Source organism: Rhagoletis pomonella, unplaced genomic scaffold (assembly GCF_013731165.1).
Source record: "Rhagoletis pomonella isolate Grant_MI unplaced genomic scaffold, Rhpom_1.0 Rhpom_scaffold_00012, whole genome shotgun sequence".
In the NCBI taxonomy this organism is placed as follows: domain Eukaryota; kingdom Metazoa; phylum Arthropoda; class Insecta; order Diptera; family Tephritidae; genus Rhagoletis; species Rhagoletis pomonella.
The window spans coordinates 4,166,954-4,190,028 of NW_023458566.1; the positions used below are offsets into that span (position 1 = coordinate 4,166,954).

The window sequence follows — 23,075 nt, forward strand, 5'->3', positions numbered from 1 at the left end:
TGCGCTAAAAATGTACGCAGAGCTTTTATTTACCTTTAAGCAAAAGCTGAAGCAAACTTTTGTTATAATTTGTTAAAAAAAAATCCTAAGGTAAAGTCGCCCTTGCCCATATGATTATCATGTGCTAAGAAATAGTTTTTCGCATTTTCTGACAAACATATGCACATATTATTTTGAGTTGTGACTCTTTTGAAGGCGTCGTGCGATATGTGTATGTATGTATGTTCAGTTGTGCATTATTTACATAAATCTTTTAATTACATATATAAACATACAATGTAGTGGCCTTTAAAAGTGTAGTCAGTAGTCAGGAATCAGAAATGCAATATCTCGCGATATCGCGCAGCCTGTGTACTCCAAATATATGTATGTATATATTGTATGTATGTATGTATGTATATACATACGTATTTACGTACACATACATGTACGTACATATCAAGGTCTTTCGCTACAAAGGTATTATATTAACAGACACTTTCGCTGAAAATTAAGTACACCTATGTCAATATGTATTATATAGCTATTAATAACAAAATGAATAAATAATCCTTTACTTAAAAAGTTTATAGAACTTTTCGAGTTTATTGACTTTCGGTAGTGAAACAAATGTACAAATATGCGCAAATTATCTGAAAACTTTAGTAACATAAAAAATATAAGACATTCTAGTAATACCGCAAATTAACAGCCGACATGTTATCTATGTTCATATGTACATATATACATTAAACTGCACCACCAAAAAAAAAAAATTGCGGTTTTTCTGCCGGAATTACAAAATTTATTATATTTCAAGACGTCCACCAAATACCTCAAAAAAATTTAGTTGTTTTTGAATAAAAATAGTTTCTTAAAGAACTTTTTGAAAAAGCCCCCTCAGATGACAAAACAGATTAGGCTTAAAAAATCTGCATAAACATGTTTAAAAATTTTGTCAACGGAATCGTAATAATGAGGTTATTGATGTTGTTTTTTACCCTTTTCAAAGATTGCTTTACGAAAAACTTAAATAACTGGGCCACAACTATTCTGATTTAGACTTATGGGATCTCGGTAGATAGGTATTTTCGCACTGTTTTTATTTATGTGCAAAAAAAGTCATTCGTGTCCCAATTTTCCTTGTTCAAATACCAACACATCTTAATTCAACTTTGAATGATCTTCGTTCATCCTACCTACAAAGAAATAAAAAGGGTGAGAAAATACCTTCCCAATGATATCTCACAAGTCTTAATCGGACGAGTTTAGGTTCAGTTATTCAAGTTTTTCTTATACCAATATTTGAAAAAAGTTAAAAAACAGCATCAAAATCTCATTATTACGATTCCGTTCAATTTTTTATTTTTATTTTTTTTAAATATATTAATGTAAATTTTTTAAGCTTAAACCGTTTTGTCATTTGAGGGGATTTTTTCAAAAAACATCTTTAAGAAAATTTTTTTATTCATAAAAAAACTCCGTTTTTGGAGGTATTTTCAAATCGGTCTAGCTCGCTTAAATCTTAATATTTTTTTCGAAATATCTTGGTGGACGTCTTAAAATATAATAGATTTTATAACTTCAATGGAAAAGCAGTACCGATTTTTTATTTTTTATTTGTATGGGGAGTGATGCAGTCTAATATACATAATACCTTTTTAGTTGGTGTAATTTTTTAGAATAATAATAACTTATGTACCTACTTAACACTCTCATCTTTTTCGGACCAAAAACTATACCTATCTTTGCAGTAATAGAAAGAGCTTTTCAATAATATAAAGAAAGTCCTGGTACTATATCTACATACCTGTTGTACACCCAGCAATGAAATGATATTTTAACAAAAGCCATATGAATCAAAATTTCTCACTTTGTACAAAAATTAGAGAAATGTAATAAAGTTGCTCAGCAGCAGTTTTATAGTTTTGAAGTGTCTACAAAATACCGTTGATTTTTATTTTTATTTTTTTGATGACGACGCACAGTGTTTCGACTATATGAAGGCAGGTGGAAAGAATTGTTAACGTGCACAGACTTCGCTGAAGCTTCTTGACATGTGCTCTAATATTTCTTAGGAATAGGGAATCTATACTATAACTAGCAGATCCGGTGAACTTCGTCAGGCCCAAAATTAATTTTTTGTATTGAAACATTTTCGTCCAACATTTTCACCAACACTTGACGTTCATGATTTTCAGTGACGCATTATGGTTTGGTGGTCGTCAAAAGGCATATTTCCATTTAAAATAACCTAGCAAAAGTGTTTATGCATACAAAGATACGTTTCAGTGCGTTTGAAAGGCGCCACGCCCCCTTTTCAAACAGCCCCAATTTTCTCTAAGAATATAGGATTGATTTCAAATATCTCCATACCATGCTCCAGTACTCTACCATGAACACTTCCAGAGATATGAAGTGTGAAAAATTCGGTTTGTATGGGAGGTGCTACGCCCCTTTTTCCAGTATCCGCAATTTTTCTTTACGACTATACGGTTGATTTTATATATATTGTACATACTAAGTTCCAGCACTCTACCATGAACACTTCCAGAGATACGAAGTGTGAAAAATTCGGTTTGTATGGAAGGTACCACGCCCCCTGCACCTAGTGGTATGAATCATACTTAACTTCCGATTCTCATACCAACCATATATACACAAAAAAATTCATAAAGATCGGCCGAGCCGTTTAGGAGGAGTTCGACGACAAACATCGTGACACGAGATTTTTATATATTAGATAAAACTGTAGAAAAGCCGTGCCTGTACATTGAAAATTTCTTTAAAAGAATTACAGACGGTGAAGCAGGGAATATAATAGAATACATTTGTACCATCTTTAAAATTTTTACTATCTGTTTGTCCATTTGTCTGTTTGAACTCACTGATCTCCGAAACTTTTGAATTGATTTTCATGGAACTTTGACTGGTGATTAAACAGTAACCTCGGACATAACATATGGTATAAAAAATGGGCTCTGACAAGGGTGCGTACACATCCTACTTCCTATCAGGCGTCGCGAAGATAGCTGGGCATTTGCTAGTTATGTAATATTATTATTGGTGGAGGGTCCTATACAGCGCAGGATTAAGGGCAGGGCCGACGGGGCCGCGGCACAAGGCCCCACATTTGGTAGGGCACATGTGATGACGAAAGGATAAAAAAAAATTTTCAGAGTTTGCAGAAAAGATCCCTAGGTATTAAGAAGATTTGTCAGCGCCATCAATACATCTTGCGGAACCTAGCTTAGCTTCTCCTGGGTCTGGCGAGATTCTCGATAGCTCAGAATGACCCCCGGACATATCAAAGAATACGAAAATAAGGGACGAGGGCAAGTGAATTATTTATCGTCAACAATCTGCGAGAAAACAATAACTTTGAGGGGTGAGAAAGTACAGGCAAAAATACTAAGCCGGATCAAAAAGACAAAATATTCGTACCATTCCATCTCTGTTCATATACGAGACTGCCGTGGTCAGTCGTTTAATACTGGGTACAACATGAGCGACAAGTATAAAGAAATTCAGGCGAGAATTTCAAAAGAAAACACGTTGTTTGAGGTCAATAATTAACGATACTGTTAAAATGAAAATATAATTATTTTTTCAAATTAATTGTAAGTAATTATTAACTCCCCATGTATAACGGCTCCGGCCCCACATTCTTAATCCGGCCCTGATCCTATACATTGAACTATCTGTAATAAGTGCATATGGGTAGATACTTTCCTTAGGAATGGAAATGAGTTGGAGATGCGTGGATAAATGTAAACAAGTTTGTAAAAAATTGTGTAGGAAAACGGCAATGAGTACGTTCTTGACATACATATTTGTTGATTTAAAGCAGGCTTTAAATTATTTTCATGGGGCTAGAGTCATTGAGCTGTTGCAGAGACTTGGGTGTCCAGAGTTGGCTCTATGGCGTAACTATTCCTCTGGCAAAGGAGCTGCCAAATTTTGGGGAGGGAGGGACGGTTTTCGGTGACGTTCTAATTTTGTTATAGAGGCAATCGAGGGCTTTAATAGAATAGAAGGGGAATAAACTAAAAGGTAGATTATGGCTGGGTCGTCCACCAGTCATCCGCCTAAACGGAGCCAGTCTCAGGTATGAGAGGCAAGTCAATTTCGTTCCACATTTGGCGCGTCTTAAAGAGCGAAGAGTGCCGAATTTTGAGGTGTGATTGGGACCTAGGCCGCCGCACTGTTCGCACCATATATCAGGATTTGTTTGTGACTTTGGTATGAATCAGTTATGTATGTCGGTTGTGGATCGACAAAAGATTTTGTCGTGCCAGAGGGTAATGTTGCTGGCTTGTCTGTCGAAATGTCGCACAGTTCCACTGATGTGCTACAAGTATTAATCGGAGAGCGTCCTTTTCGCCCATGAGCCTTTCAGTTGATAAGGAGTATGGAAGTGGCAGAGGGGCTATTGGGAATGTAAACGGGATGTGGCGTGAGACGCTATTAAGTATGTGGCAAGATCGCTGGGACAATAGTCCCAATCGGCGATTGACTTCTATGTGCGGGAAAATCCGAATTTCAGATTTTGTCTGAGGTTGGGTTTTCTTCTGGTCGGACATGGGCTATTCAACGCCTTTTTATATAAACGGAGTCTAAACGATTCTGATTGATACTCAGATATTACGGATCGAACTGAGATGAGGACTAGAGGGACAGTATTGTTTTGCAGATGTTCTCTCCGTGAGGCAGTATGTTGGAAATCTGGGGTAATTTGCAGCAGAAGTTTTCAGGCGGGAAGACGTGGCACTGAGCAGCCATTATTAAATCGCAAGCAATGAAAACCTCATAAATAATTATAATCAAAAACGTTAAGCTAAGTACATAGTAAAAATTAGAAATTACCTGCATATTTAATCAAAACTGCAACACATTTATTGCATGCAAATAATGGCTATCAATAATTTGTAAACCCGAGATAACGACTCGTCTGCGTTCTGAAGTGTCGGATTACATGTAATCTATGCATCAGTGATAATCATATTCGTCGTTTAAAGTGCAAAACCGCGTATCAACAAAATGCAAAACCGCGTATCAGCAAAATGCAAAACAGCGTATGTGAAGTTTTGTAAATTATTTTCTAGAGCGTAAAAACACTCATATTTCAAAATGGTTCTCTTTTATATAAAGCAATCGCATACCTGGCCAGTATATTTCAGGAGTAATGGATAAGGATTGAGCAAAGAGCTTGTGTGAGCAAATCCAATTTTTGGCAGCCAATGTCAGTTACGCGGTTTTGCAGAATGACGATACGCGGTTTTGTACTTTAAACGACGATATACATAGTGTGAAGCGTAGTACCACGTTGAAAGGTTTAGGCCGCGAAATTGTACTTTTGAAAAGAACTAAAGTTATTTTATCAGCTTTGGTTGGTACGGTCAAATAATTAACTTTCTTACAAAAATTTTATACTTATATTAGGCTACAGGTGTACTTGAGAATAATATCAGAATTAATATTGTTACTACAACACCGCACCGAAGGTATTCTTTCTGCTTCGACTTCATGCATACATCTTACTAGAGTCGACCGATTAATCGGCATCGGCATCGGCTAGTATCGGCACAAAATTGAGCATCGGCATCGGCATCGGCCTTTTTTCGTCGATTCTTTGCCGATTCTTTGGAATTTCTTTTCAAATGTTCAGGTGAAGCGACAGCCAACATTAAAAAAACATTTGCAGACAGCTCACAAAAATGATTTTTTTTTGTTGAAGGTGTTTCACGTTTTTTCCATACAAAAGTATGAGCGTACTACAAACACACATCCATACATATGTATCAAAATATTTGAATGCAAAGAGCGATCTTCCACATCCCTTGACAACACGCCCTCGTTCGCACCCGCTTGCAATTCAGCAGACTAAATTAATTGAAATACATATGTATGTATGTACGCATGTATTTATTAAGTAAATCAAACATATGAACATGCATATGTACGGTGGCGAGAATGCAAATAGGGAAGCGGCATCTTAACAAGTTTTGGCTATTTTTCTCTGTTTCAACAATTTTTATAATTTTTTATTAAACTATAGTTTACTAGTTATATAAAAAAAAAACATGTAAATCAAAATTGCAATCTTTATGGAATATTTATAAAAATTCGACGAATTTTAACAAATGTTCAACAGAAATTTACTTTCAAAATTTGTGCAACAATATTCAACAATTTTATTGAGCTTGAGGCCGTTTCTAATGAAAATGTTGTGAAGAAAAACAACAATAATTTACGGGAAATTTTTGCTTATTTGTACAACGATTTTTGGGTGAGGGGGCGGAGGGCAAAGGGACGTGTTCCCCCAAATCCACTTTAAACGACGCTTAAAAAGTCAGCCAGCACAGATATAGTGAATTTTGTTTTTGTAATAAAGCGTGAACTCTTGTCTACAAGTGTGTGTAAAAGTTTTTCGATTCGAATTACGCGTTTGGGCACAGCACCCCAAAATCGTTGTACAAATATGTAAACAGTACCCTAATTTACACTTGGTTAAAGTTATAGCTGCTATTTCGGAGATCACCACATTTCCTTATCAAACTTCTTCTCGAGTACTGGGAAAATTTGTTGGAAAAAATACCCCACATTACTCAGAAATCTCGTTAAAAAAATGAAGCGCAAATCCACCAATCTGGCAGCTAGTCAATCAGCTGACTTATTTGTTATGTTTTTGTTTTTCTTTTATTAAAACGCAAAAAATTCCAATAAACCAGTTTCGATGGTGAAGAATGCACAATAGCTATGTGATTCCAATTCGATGGACGATTCACCTATTGAACAAGGGGAGAAGAGAAAAGCGAGGTGTGCCAAGTAAACAAACCGTGTGTGTCACTCACAAAGCAACAGCAGCTTTGTCGTCGCTTGTGCTTTCTTCCAAGCCGACAGCAACGGAAACTTACTTGAGTTTCACTTCACAACGAATAAAGCTTGCGTACGGACGTTGGGCAAATAGTTGCATCTGTTACAAGTGGTTCATTTGAAAGTATAATTTCTTGACCTAATCCTTAAAGTTTTATACAGAAACATATATAAATAGTGCACAATGTGGAAACGTATGGCTACGCAAACAGATAAGCTATGGATTGCGAGAGGAAAATATCAGTTGCGCCTGCGCTCTTTAGCACCTGCAGCTACTTTCACTTTTCTACAACAACCGAATTTGCGCACATTGACGTCGACCTCAGCTGCGAAACCAACACCACCGAAACACGACTGGAATCGTGCCGTCAGTGAGGCAGAACGCATTGTCGGCTACCCTACATCATTCCTTAGTTTGCGATGGTTACTTAGTGATGAGATTGCTAATGTAGCATTGCATCTGCGGAAATTAGTGGGTAGCAATCATCCTCTACTCAAGACGGCAAAGTAATTGGATTTAAAAGTTATACCATATATTCGATTGGTTGAATCACTAATTTGCTAATGTTTTCAGACATCTACTCTACAATGGAAAAAATACAATGCAGGCTTGGGGCTTAATTGTGCTTCTTATATCCAAGGCCGCTGGCCATGCGCCTTCGGTGCCGGACATGGAACAGGATAAAAGCGCAGGTGTGCTGCATTCTCAACGCGCTCTGGCGGAAGTTACGGAGATGATTAGAATTTCGCATTTGGTGCACAATGTAAGATTAAAACAAATGGTATTGTGATAATTTGATTCAAGGCATTTTCTTATTAACAGAGTTTAGTAAATTTACAACCTTCGTCGGAGGCTGGAAAGGATACAGCGACTTATGAGGATATGGCGTTTGGTAACAAAATAGGTTTACTGACTGGGGACTATTTGCTTGGTCATTCTAGCGCTGAATTAGCAAATCTACGCAATCAAGAAGTAGTGGAGTTGATTTCATCAGCTGTACGAGATTTTTCAGAGTCTCAATTTGTTGGAGAACGTGATGAGCAAAATAATCCATTGCCATGTAAGCCGGGATCTGAAACGCTAAAAACCAATGGTACTGCTACAACAGAAAGCATTGATTTCGATGTAAACGATGTTATGATACCTATGAATATCTCAAAAGTCATGGGCATACCCGAAAAAGAGTGGGAATGCCGCAATATTTTAAACGCTGGTAGTTTGCTAGGCAAAGCATGCCAGGGTGCCTTAAAATTAGCTGGGCAAAGCGAAGATATGCAGCGTCAAGCTTATTTGTTCGGTAAGCATTTGTCGTTGGCATGGCAAGCATGCTTGGATGCAGAGCCATTTCAAAGTAGTACTCTGCCAATAGGTAATATACTTGTTTATATTATACAAGTCCATTTTATGACTAATATCATTTTCAGATACTCCATTTAGCTTGGTAAGTGCGCCGGTACTATTTCATCTCGAATATGATGCTTCATTATATGATGAAATAGAAAAAGGTCGAGTATCGGTTGAAAATATCGACTATGCTAAGATACACAAAGCAATCCTATCTGGGCCAGGTTTGGAAAAGACCAAGGCCTTGCAACGTAAGCACACGACGGCTGCAATGGAAGTGCTTGAAAAATTCCCTCCTACTGATGCACGCACAGCCCTCGAAAACATTATTCTAGCAATGCAGGATTTGTAAGATATTTGTAGGCAGTCGGAAAAAACAATCAATTTTTATCACAAATTTTTGTGGTTTATTAAACTATTATTCGGGTTATTTTTTCAACTATTTGTATTGCTACTACGTACATGTTAAGCTAATAAATACTTATTTTTTTAATTTTACTTATTTAGCGTGTGTTACCTTCATCAGCACTAAATGCCTGCAGCGATCATAATCAAAATATTGTGGAAAATCTGTATCAATATACTCGAGAAGCCAAGCCTTATGCATGGATTGCTTCAGGAAATACTCAAACATTGGCGCCACAGTATCCATCTCGGACAGAGTAAAAACATATCGCTTCTCTAATGCTATATACGCCGTTTTATCTTTTCCTGATAATCTGCCATGCTCAAACAAAGCATCTAAAACTCGTATGAATGCATTAGTCAGGTCATCGTCATAAATTACATCAGCCGCTACCACAACGTCACAATTATTAATGGCCGCCAATAGCGCTGGAGAAAATTCTTTTACAGGCTTTAGAAAATCCAATTCCAAAACTTCAATAGTATTCGTTTTTTGAAGCAGTTCGACATTGTGCTTCACGTTTTCCCGTATTAAATCTAAAATTCCGCCAACATTCACATCTGTGCACACAACCTGTTGCGCATAGATAGCTGCAGCAATACTGGTCAATCCAACGCCTGCACCCAGCTCCAGCAAAACTTTGTCACGAAATTCTGCACGCTTATGGAAAATATAATCGGCTAATAACAATGCGCCACGCCAAACTTGCAGTCCCACCAGACGCAATTCCGTGGCTTCAGAATGCTCTATTTTTATCACACCAGCTCGCTTAGAATCCGATTTTCGTCGCACCACTAAGTCTCCGTCCTTATCGACAGTGGTTCCGCTAGAAGACGCGGAAATTTCCTCCTCTGGTGGGTAGTTGAATTTGAATTTGGACAAAACTCTACCATTGGAGCCTTTGACTGGGTTGTAGTTGGTCTCCTCATAGATTTCACTGGTCACTTTGTACATGTCTTCTTGTTCCTATATTTGGTTTATATAATACCTTGTGTTTCCTCTGCCGCAAGCCCTTAATAAATGGTAAGGCGAAGCATTTTTCAATACAGTACATAGTACTTAGTGCCCTAGTAGTGATTTGTTTTGATGTTATAAATAACTCTGAACTTGACAATCAAACAAAACAAAGTGCATAATTTTTGTTTTGTGGCTATGATATCGACTTTAATCGGTTATTAAGAGCGTGTCAGACTTGGCAATGCAATATATTTCGAAAATGCTGTCAAATTGAGACATTTCAGAAAGCAGTTACATGTGCAGTCACACCTTTTACACTGACACTGATTTCCGAAAAGTGACAGAAAGGTCTTTTCTTCACACGTGGAAATAAAATTTGTCTCTCAATTTGACAGCGAATTGCGTAGAAAAGTTTGAAAGATTGCCAGGTCTGACATGCTCTTTATATTAAAGTCAAGTCAAACGTTACAGCGCAAGTGATTTTGAAAATTCGGTCAAACCAAAGAACGTAAATCCATAACACGAAAAAAGTGGTTCTATCAAAGAAATTAAATTTTTGAACATTTATTCACACCAATATCACTTAGAGCCCCGTCATAATGAGTACTTTGCGTACGTGACGCTCAAGGAACGTAGAGCGGCGCCGAAATGAAGGTGTAGCGTTTACAAATAAAAATCAGCTGTTCCTTATGATCGCGTATTTGGTGAAACGAATACAGTAGGTGGTGCTGATTGCGATATCGCTCTCTCTTGAAAATTTTGAAAGAAGTGTGACGTCATAGCAGATTTGAACGAAAATCAAAATTTTTTTGATTTTTTGGCCGCCATGCTCACAGTTGCTCAAACCGCATGCGTTCGCCCCATTTGCAACGGAATTATCACGAGGACGTAAGAGACAAAAAAATGGAAGAAAACCATAATTTTTAACATTGAGAACCAGAAAAAAACTAAAATTCTTTGCTTCAACGAGGCATGCTTGCATGGTATATGGCGAAATGGGAAAAGTACGTTGGAAGTATGTTTGACAAGCATCTTGTGTGGTTTGTTTCGGTCTTACGGCTCGATTTAGGGAGTTACCTAGGACCAAAATTCACTACTGGAAATCAGCTGTTTGGGAACAAATGCACTTCCGGAAATAAGCTGTTAGCGCGACATCTTCTGGCGGAACAGTTACAGGCAAAATTTACCCATAGACGGCGCGTCTTTTGCCAATTTGACGTTTTGTTAACAAAAGAAAAAACCGTGAACTGTCAAACGCGAAAAACTGCAAACCGTGGCGACGTTATAGTTGCAAATTTCCTAATGAAGCCGAAATAAACTATTAAATACGCTAAAATTACTGTGGACACACATACGAAGGTCCTAATTAACATCCTTGTCTGAACTGTGGGTGAGTGGCTAGCTGAACTGGTGATTAAATACGCCAGCGGGCAAGGATACGTGACCTCACACGACCCGCCTAGAACGGAGAAATGTGTTGGGCAGTGACTTGGAGTTTTTTTAGTGCCAATAAATGAAAGATGATTAACAAAATAATGTGTTGGCCATAGCTCGATAAGTTTGCATTTCCTAGTTTAAAATATGTATTTGATGTTAATTTGTTGGTTTGAGTTGGCATAATGATTGTAAAATTTAGCGATGTGAATTTCGTTAGTGCGTAAAAACGGTTAACCGAATGTTATTCTGCATCAAATCAAAGAAGCCGTGGCAAGAGTTGAGAGTGTTAATTTCAAAAGTGCATTTAGTTTTACGCTTTAGTTTTCATATAAAGATTTCTCCATAAATTGTGAGTTTTATTGTTTTCTGTTTTTTTAAATCACTTGATGTAAGAAACCCGGTTGCCACCAACCCCAAATATGAGCAACAAGTACTTCTTCAGACGTCACTATTTTTAGCCGAATTTTATAGCTAATCTGACAATTGAAAATCTCTTCAATTTGATCGAAAGAGTGCACTGTTGTCACACTTTTTGCTGTCAAATGAAAGAAAAGGAAAAATTTTTCAGCAGCAATAAATGGCAATAAAAAACGTTGATAACTTCTATTAAAGAAAATCGCAAGTTAAGGAATAAAAACTGTAAATGCAGAGTGAATTGTGAAAATGGGAACCCATAAATAAATACTCGGGTGATAAAACAAACATATTAGTGTAAATTTATGTAAAAAATGCTAAAGTAGGATGTTGAAACTCAATCGACAGCTTGCAAAAGTTTTGGAAGTAAAACGCCTCCATTTGCATATACATAGTATTTATGTTTTGAATTTGATATATAAAATTGATCTCTACTTTTAGTGCTGTGTCAGACGCGTATTAATTATTATTAACCATTAAAGAAAAAGAAAGTCTCCAGAATTATTTTATACCAAAAAATTAAAGATTTCATAGTATCAACAACCAAACTAAGGTAGAAAATTAAAAGTACGTGGATAAAAAGGTGAATAGAAAATGTTTTGGGACAAAAGCTACACACCGTCGCAGAACATAGAGGCGCTGCTGGAGAAAGAGGTGAGTGGCATAGTATGTGCGTCCGAATGAATGTTTGTAAGTATGTATACTACTCCAAAGCCCAATTTATACACATATAATAATGTGTATATTGTGCGATTGGGTTGGCTTTGGAGGTAGTTGGAATGCATGAAGGTATTATGTTTCCATGCTGGTGCACATGCGACTGTGCTCAATCACTACATGTGCCCACGTTAGATTTACCACTTCGGCGATATATCCGCTAATAAATATACCCACTTGCGCATACCGACATACATATATTATTTAAATAATGCTTTCGTACTAATTCCATTATATTGCTATAATTTCCGTCGTTGCAGAATGTTACAGTGGAGGAATTTCTGGACGATGACGATATATTACTGGAGTGTAGATCACAAAAGAAATCTATTGTTAATTAGTAAGTCCAAACTCTTTTGTCATATAGAGAAGATAGTGTAATACTCGACGTGATAATCTAACCTTCTAACATTAATTATTTCGGCTTTTGCAGCTTAACTCGTCCAGACGTGATCAAACGCCTTGTTGAACTCATAACTACAGAACCTTCTGAGGATCTACCTTTAGCACAAAGATATCGGCATGCGAATATGGCTTGCGAAATCTTAACGTTGTAAGTACCGACCAACATATACTATGTGATAACATTTCCATACAAATCTGATTTCTAACCTCCTTCATTTCAGTGGCTTACCGTCCCTAGATGAGAAACTTTTGTCAGATGAAGATATTTTAAAAACACTTTATTCATATCTGGAAAATGAACCACCGTTAAATCCTTTGCTATCGTCATTTTTTAGCAAAACATTTAGTATGCTCTTCACAAAAAAGGCTGAACAAGATTGGTTTTTGTATCAACAAATGTGCCTAAAACTCTTGGAATACATTAAGTCGCAAAATAATTTTTTGGATTTGATTTGTAAGCATTTTTTCACACCCGTCATACCCGATTTGATAATGCAAATGATGAGAGAAGTAGAAGGTGGTCAAATGAAACGGAATTTATACCAAGTAAGTGCCATTATCTACTAATACCTTAAATGTGATAATTTTTCATTTTTTACCTTCCATTTCAGTGGCTAACTGATGATAAACTTGTAGAGAGACTGATTGCAATAATTGGTAATCCTCAAGAAACCGACAAGCATGCAAATGTTTCGGAATTCCTCTGTGATTTAATACAACAAGGTCGTTCCATGCGTCATATGGAGCAGGAGAACGACTCTTTTGAGCCCACATTCGATGGTTCAAATCCAATTTTGAAATGCATCGAAAGTGAGCAGAATATTGAAGCCTTGTTGAATGTGATTTTGGAACCAAATGCGCAACAGAGCGCTGTCGTATCAGGAATATCGGTTGTACTTATGCTTTTAAAACCTGTGGTGTTTACGTAAGTGTTTGATATATGTACATCCATATGTGCTTATATCAGTTTATTCATAACTCGTTTTATTTAAATTCAATGCTATCTTTTTCTTTTAGTGAAGAACCTAGTTCAGATCGTATGAAATTCATACAAAATCGGGAAAAAGAGATTCGTGAACAAATACTCTCCACTGTGATTCGTGTCATTGCACCGCGTCTTAACGATTTCAATGAGCTACTCAGAAACCCGCCAAATGTAAGTATAGATTTGCACTGTTATAATTGAGGACATTAAGAAAATATGTGCCTTACATAGTTGTTAGGCTAAACAAAATAAATAGAAAAATGTATACCGTTTATGGAACGCTTATCGATGTATAATAGGAGGAACCATCCTCTGTGGTTAACATCTTATTTTTTTTTACAAATTTCGACATTTATATTCTTTCTAAATGATTAAGAATGATCAGCTTAATTTATAAAGTTTATATAAATTTCTTTGTATTATGCATATACCGTTTATTATTGCACTTTTTAATTTTCAGAAACCAGAAATAGTGACTACCGCAGCTAAGTTATCACAGCCTTTTGGGATGACACGTTTGCAAATCTGCCGTATTTTTACAGTATTACTGCAGACTAAAAACGAAGAGATTTTGAAAGCGTAAGCAAACAAATATTTAATCAATTGGTAGTCCAAAAATTATATAACTTTTTAACTAGCGTCTGTGAAACGGATTTCTTTGAAACTTTACTCATCCTCTTCAAGCAATATTGTTGGAATAATTTTTTGCATAGCGAAGTTGAAAAGTGTCTTCATTTAGTATTTTATACGCAACTATCAAATAACAATAACTCACTGCAAGGTAGTACAATCGTAAATGATGGATCTTTCGGCAAAACGGGAAACAGTATCGAACATACTTCGTTTTTCGATTTCGTTTTCAAGTCTGATAACAAAAAAGACGATGAGGCTAACGATGAAAGTAGCAATGTTGAAAAAGTAGATGAACAAGCAGGGGAAAAGGAAGATATTGAAATGAAAACGGATGAAAAAATTGTAGACGACAAAGTAGCTACTACAAACGAGGAAGCCAAATTAGAAAATAAAAATGTAGCAAATCTTAACGCCATGGAAACTGATGATGGTACTGTAGAAAAAGTAGCAGAAAACAACGAAGACAAGTCACCGGCGCCTGATGCTGCTGATGAACACAAATCAGATGCAGAAGAAAGCGAGCAGAACAAAACTCAAGTTCATACCGACAGTGGTCCGTCCGCATTACAGATGCACGTACGTTATAAATATTTATTTTAAAAGAAATAAGGGTTAAGCTAATATTTAATTTAAATTCTTTTAGGTGATTGAAAAGTGCAAGCTGATTTCTAAATTAATTGACTGCTGGAAGCACAACTCCGACACAGAGTAAGTGTTAAATACATATTTTGTACGGATACGATTTTACTAACTGCATTTAACTTATTTATTTTATTTATTTTTAACTAATAGATCAGCTGAAAAAGGTCGTCGTCTCGGTTATATGGGACATTTAATAAAAATATTCAAACATATTGCGAATAGTATATCAGAATCTGAACATATCGGTGCCTTAATTGAGAGTAATTTACGTGATGAGTTTGAGCTAAAATTGTGGCAATCAATAATAAACCCAACCGATGGTGATCTTACAAAGGCCTTAGCCACACAAAGCAAAATGTTAGCGAATTGTAACGCCCACGAAGCGGGTGACTATAGTCAACATTTACCAAAAGATTTTCTGGGTGATAATTCTACTTGGGACTATGTAATGTCATCGAATGTGATGTCAACGAATATGATGTAAGTTCTATATAAAAAAGATTTTTCATTTATTTCTATTTATGATTGATTATTGAGAACTTTTTATTGCAGCAATAATCTTGGCTTCAGCGACTCCGGCTCAAACGTAAGTTATATCTAATTGGTGCAAGTGTTATAAACACAATTCGTGTGCCTAGATGAAATATTTTTGTAGTATTCGTCCGATGAAGGCAAGAGACAAACAAGTCGTTGCTTTTTTTAAAATAAAAATTTGTAATTGCATTGCATAGTCGAGTCGCAAATTAGTAATTTCTATAAAACTAAATGATTCTAACTAATCATGAAGTTTGTTTTGTTATTTAATATTTATTTGGCTGGGCAATTTTTTATTTGTTTTCCTAATAATTGCATGCAATTTAAGTTATTCAGTTTATTCGAAATATGTGTGTATATTTTCCGTTCAAAAATATGATTGCTTTGCGACTCAGAATATGCAGTGCATCCAGCATTTGTGAATTAGTATTTTAGTGAAGAGAGTTTTGTAATTATGCATAGGCACAGTTAACACATATTAACACTTTATTTTCATTTCATTTTGTAATATCACTCAGAACACTTTACACAGCCTGCTTGTTTGATAGTCAATAAATACGCTTAAACATTTTTAAACATAAAACCTCTTGATATTTTAAACCACTTATTCTCAAGTCTCCGATCGGTCGTTAGCTAACAGCGTTTTTTGAACTGCTATTAACTTCAATTTCGATCTTATTGCGAAAAAGTGCGAGAGAGAAAAAGTAGTTTATCCATTTTATAGTCAAAGTAGTTCTATGTATGTATGTAGCTCTATGTAACCATTTCACTTTCATCACTATCTGCTATCTTTGTCTCTATATTTGTCGTGTCCTGAACGCAATTCGAAAACGTGTGCCAACCACCACATCACTAAATCAATCAATACGACAGGACATAGTTTTTGCGCTTGAACATGACATCTATCGCAATAATCTGCTCGAAAACGATGATAACGCCGAAAACGACCTTAATTTGTTTCAGTTTGGTCGCAATATCGACGACGATGATGACGACGACGATGAAAACAACGCTGGCGGAGATGGCAGCGGTGTTGTCGGCGGCGGTGGCAGCAGTTCTTCGCTTTTCGGCAAGAATGCCGTTTCAACATCCGCACTACAAGCATTCGGCGTAACTAATAATCCATGGGACCACATGGATCCTTTCAGTGATCTAACTGCAAATAGCAATTCAACACCTTGGGCAGCTGATTTCAATACGGATAATTTTGCTGATTTCGATTCGCATTTCAGTTCATTCACCAATGATTTGGGTGAGAGTTTAGTTAGTGCAGCAACCATTAGCACAACACCTGGCACAACATCGCCGCCTAAAGAGAGTAGTAACAATGATGATGATGCTAGCAATAATGGGGGAAGCAGTGACGGCAATCAATTGCAGCAAAATGCGACAGACAACGGCACAACGCTGAGTGCAATTGGTCGGATTGCGGCTTCAACTATAACAAGCGATGACGACAAATCCGAAACAGGCTACGATGATAATGCAAATATTGAGAAAAGTGTAACGCTGGAAACGCAAGAAATTGGCGAATTCGCTGATGGTACAGATGCAGCAGACGATTTGGATGTCTCGAATGAGAAGGCGTTGGCCACTTCGCTGGTGCGTACACTGCAATCGGTTATGCAGGATTCAGAGGATGACTATGAGGATGATGAAGGCATGTGGACGAAACCGTTAGGCGGCAGCGCGGTGGATGCGCACGATGACGATGAAAGTGACGAAGGCGAACCTAAATCCGACAATGAACTGCGTTTCACCAATGGCCCAAGTAGCAAAGATCTTCAAGAAAACGAAAATTCACATAAATTGTAAGCGCTTTTTCCCGTCTCCTTATTTCACTTTCTTCGATTGCTCTATCATTAAACGCAACAATGCCTGTGCCAACTCCCGAGGCTATATATATATTATATATATATATATATATTCAAATAACACACGCACTCGTTGCTTTACAAGATTAGATCGTTGAAAATTGCAAAGTTTTTGGTTTGTTATTGAAAAAAAAAAAAATGTGTAATAGCACATACCGCAGGATTTTTAGGATAATTTACTTTTTCAGCGCCTTTCAATTCCCTTGCCGTGTTAAAATATGTTCTCACTTGCCCGCCAATTGCTATTGAAGCGAAGGATGCGCAATAAACTTCATTAGCAGTAAAAATCTGAACAAATAAACGCCATATTAACAGGTTAAAGATTATTTTTGTTTTGATTTTTCATTTTATTTGGTATTCAACTTTCGAATCACAATTTTTTGTTTGGTTTTTGACTACTAAAAAGGTCACATAATTCGCAAGATGCTCTATTACCGAATAATTCCAAGATGCTTTATTACCGAATAATTCCATGGTATCAAGAGTCTAGGTTGTAACTCCATCAGTGGATGCACAGTGAGTGCAGAATAGCCTCTATTGAGGGCAAATTAAATTTGACCCTACTACATTATGCCATTTTTTGGGAATCTATTTTCTTCCGATTCTCCATAAGAGTGCTCTCTGGCGCTTCCTTTTAAAAATTAAAACGATATTTTTAGTTAAAATACAAGCATTACCTTAGTTAACTTAAAATAATACCTTTTGTAATATCTAATGGTGATTTCTTGCAAACCATAAACTACAAAACAAAATACAGGGGTAGGCACTCGAGGTGTTAACAGTTAAAAATGCTATAATTTTGTCTATTTTGCTTTTTTTTATTGGAAAACATTAGTGCATTATAAGAACTAGTCAAGGTTTAAACAAAATGTATTACTGTTCGATTTAGCCATATTTGGCGCTGATAATAACAGCTTGTCACAGAATGCACAAATGTGGTATTTTTGAATTTTTTTTTTGAATTAGTCGTCCTGCGGCCTGTACCCCCTTCTCTGAAGAGTTTGCTGCGTATTGAGTTGGCTTTTAATAAAGCAAAGTACGCAAAATTGGCGAAGTGTGAACTTATTGAAGAAATCATAGAAGTACTTGAGCGCTTTCAACGCAGAGATTGTGTTTTTCTTGCTTCCAAACGGGGTTTCGATGGTGGTAATTCAGTAATTTGCCTTTTACCAAAACCTTTTACAATATTGTGCTAAGCCAGATGGCTCGATATACCTATGTATAAAAATTTCGTGCATTTTATTGTGCGGCTCCTAAAAGGTGTAAACGCGTTTAGTCACAGAAATAGCAGAGATCATTTGACCATTATCCTTGTTTGTGCAAAGGAACCTTCATAATATAGTGTCATGTAACAATGCCTATGATCATTCATAATTTCTTTTTTCGATGATAGATTAGAAGTTGGAATCGTTTTATACTATATCCCCAAGTAAACACTTTGCCTGGCGCCGCCAATGATATTTGCTAAATGATGCTTCATTAAAGCAAAACCTCATATCATGCAGTTGTATGGGAGCTAGAAGTTATAGTAACCCAATCTATGTTTTTAGCTGCTTAGGCGAAGATATCTGAACTATAAGAGCTATATGTTGTAGCAATACGATTTTCTAGATTTCGGCAACTGATTAGTAAATAACCCAATATGCACAAAAGTAAGCACTTTTCCAATCTTTGAGAAATTATTATTTCTCAAGTGGTTGTACAACATTTTCTTTAAGGTTTGATGAAAAGTTGATTAAAGTTTGTAAATTGATAACGTAAGCTTTTTTCAAGTGCACAACTCCGATTATTTTGCATGCCAAATAAGGTTCCTTTTTTGAGAATGGTTTGGTTTTCCAATTGAGGTCCACTTTCCCTTTCAGTAGTGGCTTCCGCTGTAGCCTAGTGGGTTAGAAGTGCATACTAACACTCCGTAGGATTTCGGTTCGATCCCTGGCCTGAGCAACATCTAAAAATAGCAAACACTTAGCGAAAGAGTAAGCGCCAAATACTTATTTAACCTCCGTTTAGTTTACTGAGATGGTTGCAATGAATTTCTTAGAATTTACCAAATTAGTGTCTTTTATTTATAGATAGGCTAGTTTAATTTTTTTATAGAAAGGCTAGTTTAATTTTTTTATGATAGGCTAGTTTAATTTTTTTATAGAAAGGCTAGTCTGGTTCCCACGTCGGCATACATGTCGTCGTTTAAAGTACAAAACTGCGTATCGTGCTTCTACAAAACCTCGTAAGTGACGTTTGTGCCAAAAAAGCTATTTGCTCAGCGGTAGCTCCTGGCACCTTGCCCTTCTCCATTCATACTAAAATATCGATACTTAGACATATGGAGAAGAGATAATTAGGGATAAAAGAGCGAACCGTTTTGAAATAAGACAAGTTTTACTCTCTTCTATAAAATTTTGGCGAGCTCTCATACGAGGTTTTACATTTTCTTGATACACGATTTTGTACTTTAAGCGACGATATATATGCACGCAGTAAACTCAGTTTAAGGTAAATCACATTTTTTTTTATAAAGGCGTGATTTCAAATCTTCACTGATATAGCAGCCAAGTATATATACAAAGAAGATTTTATTATAACAGCATACAAATTGTACAGTTATTTTCGGGACAGATGTAAATCTGGATCGTTCCGTTTATAGAAAGTCGGGTCTACTGTCGTGGGTACGTCAACAAAGAAATTATGCTTTCGCTAAATTTCGTGCGTAAATTTTTGCGCCTTTTATTCGTGGAGTTGTTGTAGTGTGATCTTCGTTATTTGCTAAAATAGTACCATATTAAAAAAATTAAATAAAGGATTAAATACATGTGTAAATTTTCAGTAGTAAGGGTTTTTTTGTTAGTTATGGTTAATTCTTCCGACAGGTTGGGAATACGATTTATTTTGGTAATAATTTCCATCATTCCTTGCCAAGTTTGGCTTTGAGACAAACCGGTTTCGACGTTTTGCCATCTTCAGTGTCATTTGTCGTTGGATGGCACCTGGGACCGAGAACAAAAGGTATGATCGAAATCAAATGTCATGTTCCCACGAACGCTTAAAAAAATAAACCGAAATGATAACAAAACCTTCGGAAATCTTTTTACAAACAAAACCCTGTGGAAAGTTCCCAAAGAGAACAAAATGCGAATAATACTTTAAGGAATACTTATAAGAGAACAAATGGCAACAAAGTCCCCGTGACGTTCTGGCAAAGAACAAAATGGGAGCAAAAGTCTAAAGAACTTTCTCTCGAAGAACCATTTGGGAACTAAAGTCGCAGGAACGTTCTGTCAGCGAACGAAACGAGAACAAATCTTCTCTGAACTATTCGCGAAGAATGGAAGCGAGAACTATATTATTTACATAGCGTAAATCAGTTAGAAATATTTGCATATTAAAACTAATTAAAAAAGAACTGAAAGACTTTTATGCCAATTAAGTCAACGAAAGACTTAAGACACGAACTTTTCTTGCACAGAAAATGAGAAATTGTTCCATAAATGCGAACGTTCTTGGCGTTACATTTTGTTGGCTAGCTTTGGTTTTTGGCCATTTATTGTATTCTTTTGGTTTTTTTTTTTAGCTCTAGGCTAAGGGTAAATAAAACAATGAGATGTTTTATATTCCCTTTGTTTATTATTGCCGATATTTCGCCTATAATGTAAAGGCATCTGCAGGAAATCTTGACTTTGCCTGCATGCAGAACTAAACCAAACCCGGAACGCGTTCTGGGTGGCACAGAGCCGAAACCGGGTTTTTTGTAGTGGTTTTGAGTTGTGTATTTCTGCCATGAAAAATAGCTTCTCTTATAAAAATACAATCGCCGTTCGGAGCCGGCGTAATATTTTTGGAGTCTTATACGGCTTTCCCACGGCACCCCAATTACGTAGTTCGCTCTCTAATTCGCCATACAAAACTTTGAGTTTTGTCATTTGTTGTTAATACAGATCCAATTACCATGCGAATTACGAACAAATCGGTGCCGTCTTTAATTTTTATCGGAAATGTAACGAAACTAGCTCACAAATCAAAACTTGCATTTTTTTCTGAGTACGAAAAATAAAGTTTATAAATATGTACATCCCTAATTTAATACGGAAACTTATAAATTTTTAGGAAGAACCCACATTTGGCATACATTTTGCAGCGAAGAAAACATCATCAATAACTTCATCGATACAAATATGTAACAACTTAATCGATCCAATCGATATTTGCATCGAAAATTACTATTTTTTTATTTCGATTACCAGCCTTGTCCTATGAAAACGAAGCAAAAACGATAACGTCGGCAAAACCGTTGACCTTATCACATTTATCGGGAATATAACGGTATTCTCCTGGTTTTAACCAAGATAGTAACGCCATTGAAACAGCCTTTTTCTCATTGTTCAGCACTAAATTCGCCATTTCAATATATTTGAAGAATGTGAATTTAGGTACTAAGCGACGATAACAACCTAAATAGGTCCGAGTTTTTTTCGTTTGGGACGTTAAAGATTTCTATAATTTAATTATATATGTTTTCTAATTAATCGCCAGTTAATTTTTATTTTTTTTTTGGACTTCCACATTCGACTACTTGCGACTATTTTGCGACGAAGCCTCGGACCTGTCAGGACGCCGAAATAGAACTTGCAATGGATTCATTCTGCGAAGCCCGAACTCTTGCAGTTAAACGCCTGCAGAGCCTTCACCCAGGCACGTCATGGATCTCAAAAGACCCGATTTAGCCATGTGCATGCCGTCCGCTTAAAACAGAAAGACTACAGACAGGCCTTAAACCGCATTTATCGAGAGCTTCAACCAACACCTTCGTGGATAGCCCGCTCTTTGAATGTCGATGTCGGAGACCAACCACCACTGTTCTGGATATTATAGCAAGCTAGACTCCTACTAAAGAAAAATTATGCCAAATTTGTGGAGATGTGCCCTCTTCTCCAATGGTCCAATGTCATCCAGACTGCACGTTTCCTGGACCTATCCTTAGTTAAGATTGACGACAACACTTAGTGGATTCATTGATTTTATGAATATAGTCGGACCCTCATGACGATGACGTCAGCGCTGCGTAGTCAAGACCATAGAAATTCAAAATAACTTGCCTTACTATTTGCGAATAAATTTGGGAGGGTTGGTATGAGCATAGCGTTTGGTTTAGGACGACTTCTTACTATACTCGTTCGGCTTGCGGTCGAAATTTTCTCTGCTTTTCAAATATCAAACATTAAAAAATGCACTGGAACTATTGCTTTTACCTCTACGAAGCAAGAATGTGATGTTTCTAACATTTAGTTTTTTTTTTGCTATTGATTGCTTTCAGAAACAAAACTGATGATGATGACTCCAGCACAATTGCAACGGCGCATATCAACGATATTGAAGTTAGTGAAAATATTAAAGGTGCCGCCGCTGCTGCTGCTGCTGCTGCGGCTGGAGGCGACATAAAACGCACAAACAGTTCCACATCGCTGAATGCGGGCACCAGCAATGATGTGGCAGCGGGTTGCAATACCGCAGCGGTGCCCAATGTAACTGCAACAACGACAACACCGGCCAGTAATGCTGTTGAAATTGTGCCAACAACAACCTAAATGAAATTTTGCTGGCACATAAAAACTAATGCAATGCAAGAAATGCATGCATACATACATGCATACATACATACTTATGTACATCCCTATGTACAAACATGCGCATGAATGTATGTATGTAATACGTATCCACTTACATACCTATAAGTATATACAAATGTATATGTAAGTATATAATAAATGAAAACGCTCAAAGACACGCAATCACACTGCAAAATGTAAAAGAAAAACTTCTTTTGACGCGCAAAAAAAAAAAAGCGTCATGCCAAAGGTTGAGGTACCGCCCATGTAT

At 36.6% G+C, this 23,075-nt stretch overlaps 3 protein-coding genes across 11 annotated transcripts; 2 read left to right on the top strand and 1 right to left on the bottom strand.

Annotated features, from left to right (window-relative positions):
- The first annotated feature begins 6,666 nt into the window (after nt 1-6,666).
- On the top strand, nt 6,667-8,810 carry LOC118747704 (decaprenyl-diphosphate synthase subunit 2-like). Of its 2 annotated transcripts, none has more exons than XM_036481782.1 (5): nt 6,667-7,362; nt 7,430-7,619; nt 7,679-8,225; nt 8,281-8,559; nt 8,708-8,810. In XM_036481782.1, the coding sequence occupies exons 1-4, from the start codon at nt 7,040-7,042 to the stop codon at nt 8,550-8,552; spliced, it is 1,332 nt and encodes a 443-aa protein (XP_036337675.1). In that variant the 5' UTR covers nt 6,667-7,039; the 3' UTR covers nt 8,553-8,559; nt 8,708-8,810. The 2 variants fall into 2 exon arrangements, with proteins under 2 accessions (XP_036337675.1, XP_036337676.1); XM_036481783.1 differs by lacking the exon at nt 8,708-8,810 and having other exon boundaries at nt 6,668-6,979; nt 7,034-7,362; nt 8,281-8,702.
- Nucleotides 8,598-9,834, bottom strand: LOC118747705 (methyltransferase-like protein 22). The gene has a single exon (XM_036481784.1). The coding sequence runs from the start codon at nt 9,558-9,560 to the stop codon at nt 8,700-8,702; it is 861 nt and encodes a 286-aa protein (XP_036337677.1). The 5' UTR covers nt 9,561-9,834; the 3' UTR covers nt 8,598-8,699.
- Nucleotides 9,835-10,698: 864 nt separating this feature from the next.
- Nucleotides 10,699-23,067, top strand: LOC118747706 (serine/threonine-protein phosphatase 6 regulatory subunit 3-like). Of its 8 annotated transcripts, none has more exons than XM_036481786.1 (14): nt 10,699-11,736; nt 11,856-12,068; nt 12,392-12,471; nt 12,565-12,684; nt 12,758-13,082; nt 13,148-13,461; nt 13,554-13,692; nt 13,982-14,100; nt 14,160-14,730; nt 14,798-14,862; nt 14,947-15,276; nt 15,349-15,382; nt 16,204-17,141; nt 22,513-23,067. In XM_036481786.1, exons 2-14 carry the CDS (start codon nt 12,009-12,011, stop codon nt 22,781-22,783), a joined length of 3,366 nt encoding a protein of 1,121 aa, XP_036337679.1. In that variant the 5' UTR covers nt 10,699-11,736; nt 11,856-12,008; the 3' UTR covers nt 22,784-23,067. The 8 variants fall into 8 exon arrangements, with proteins under 8 accessions (XP_036337679.1, XP_036337681.1, XP_036337680.1 ...); XM_036481788.1 differs by having other exon boundaries at nt 10,699-11,711; XM_036481787.1 differs by having other exon boundaries at nt 10,699-11,689.
- The last annotated feature ends 8 nt before the right edge of the window (nt 23,068-23,075 follow it).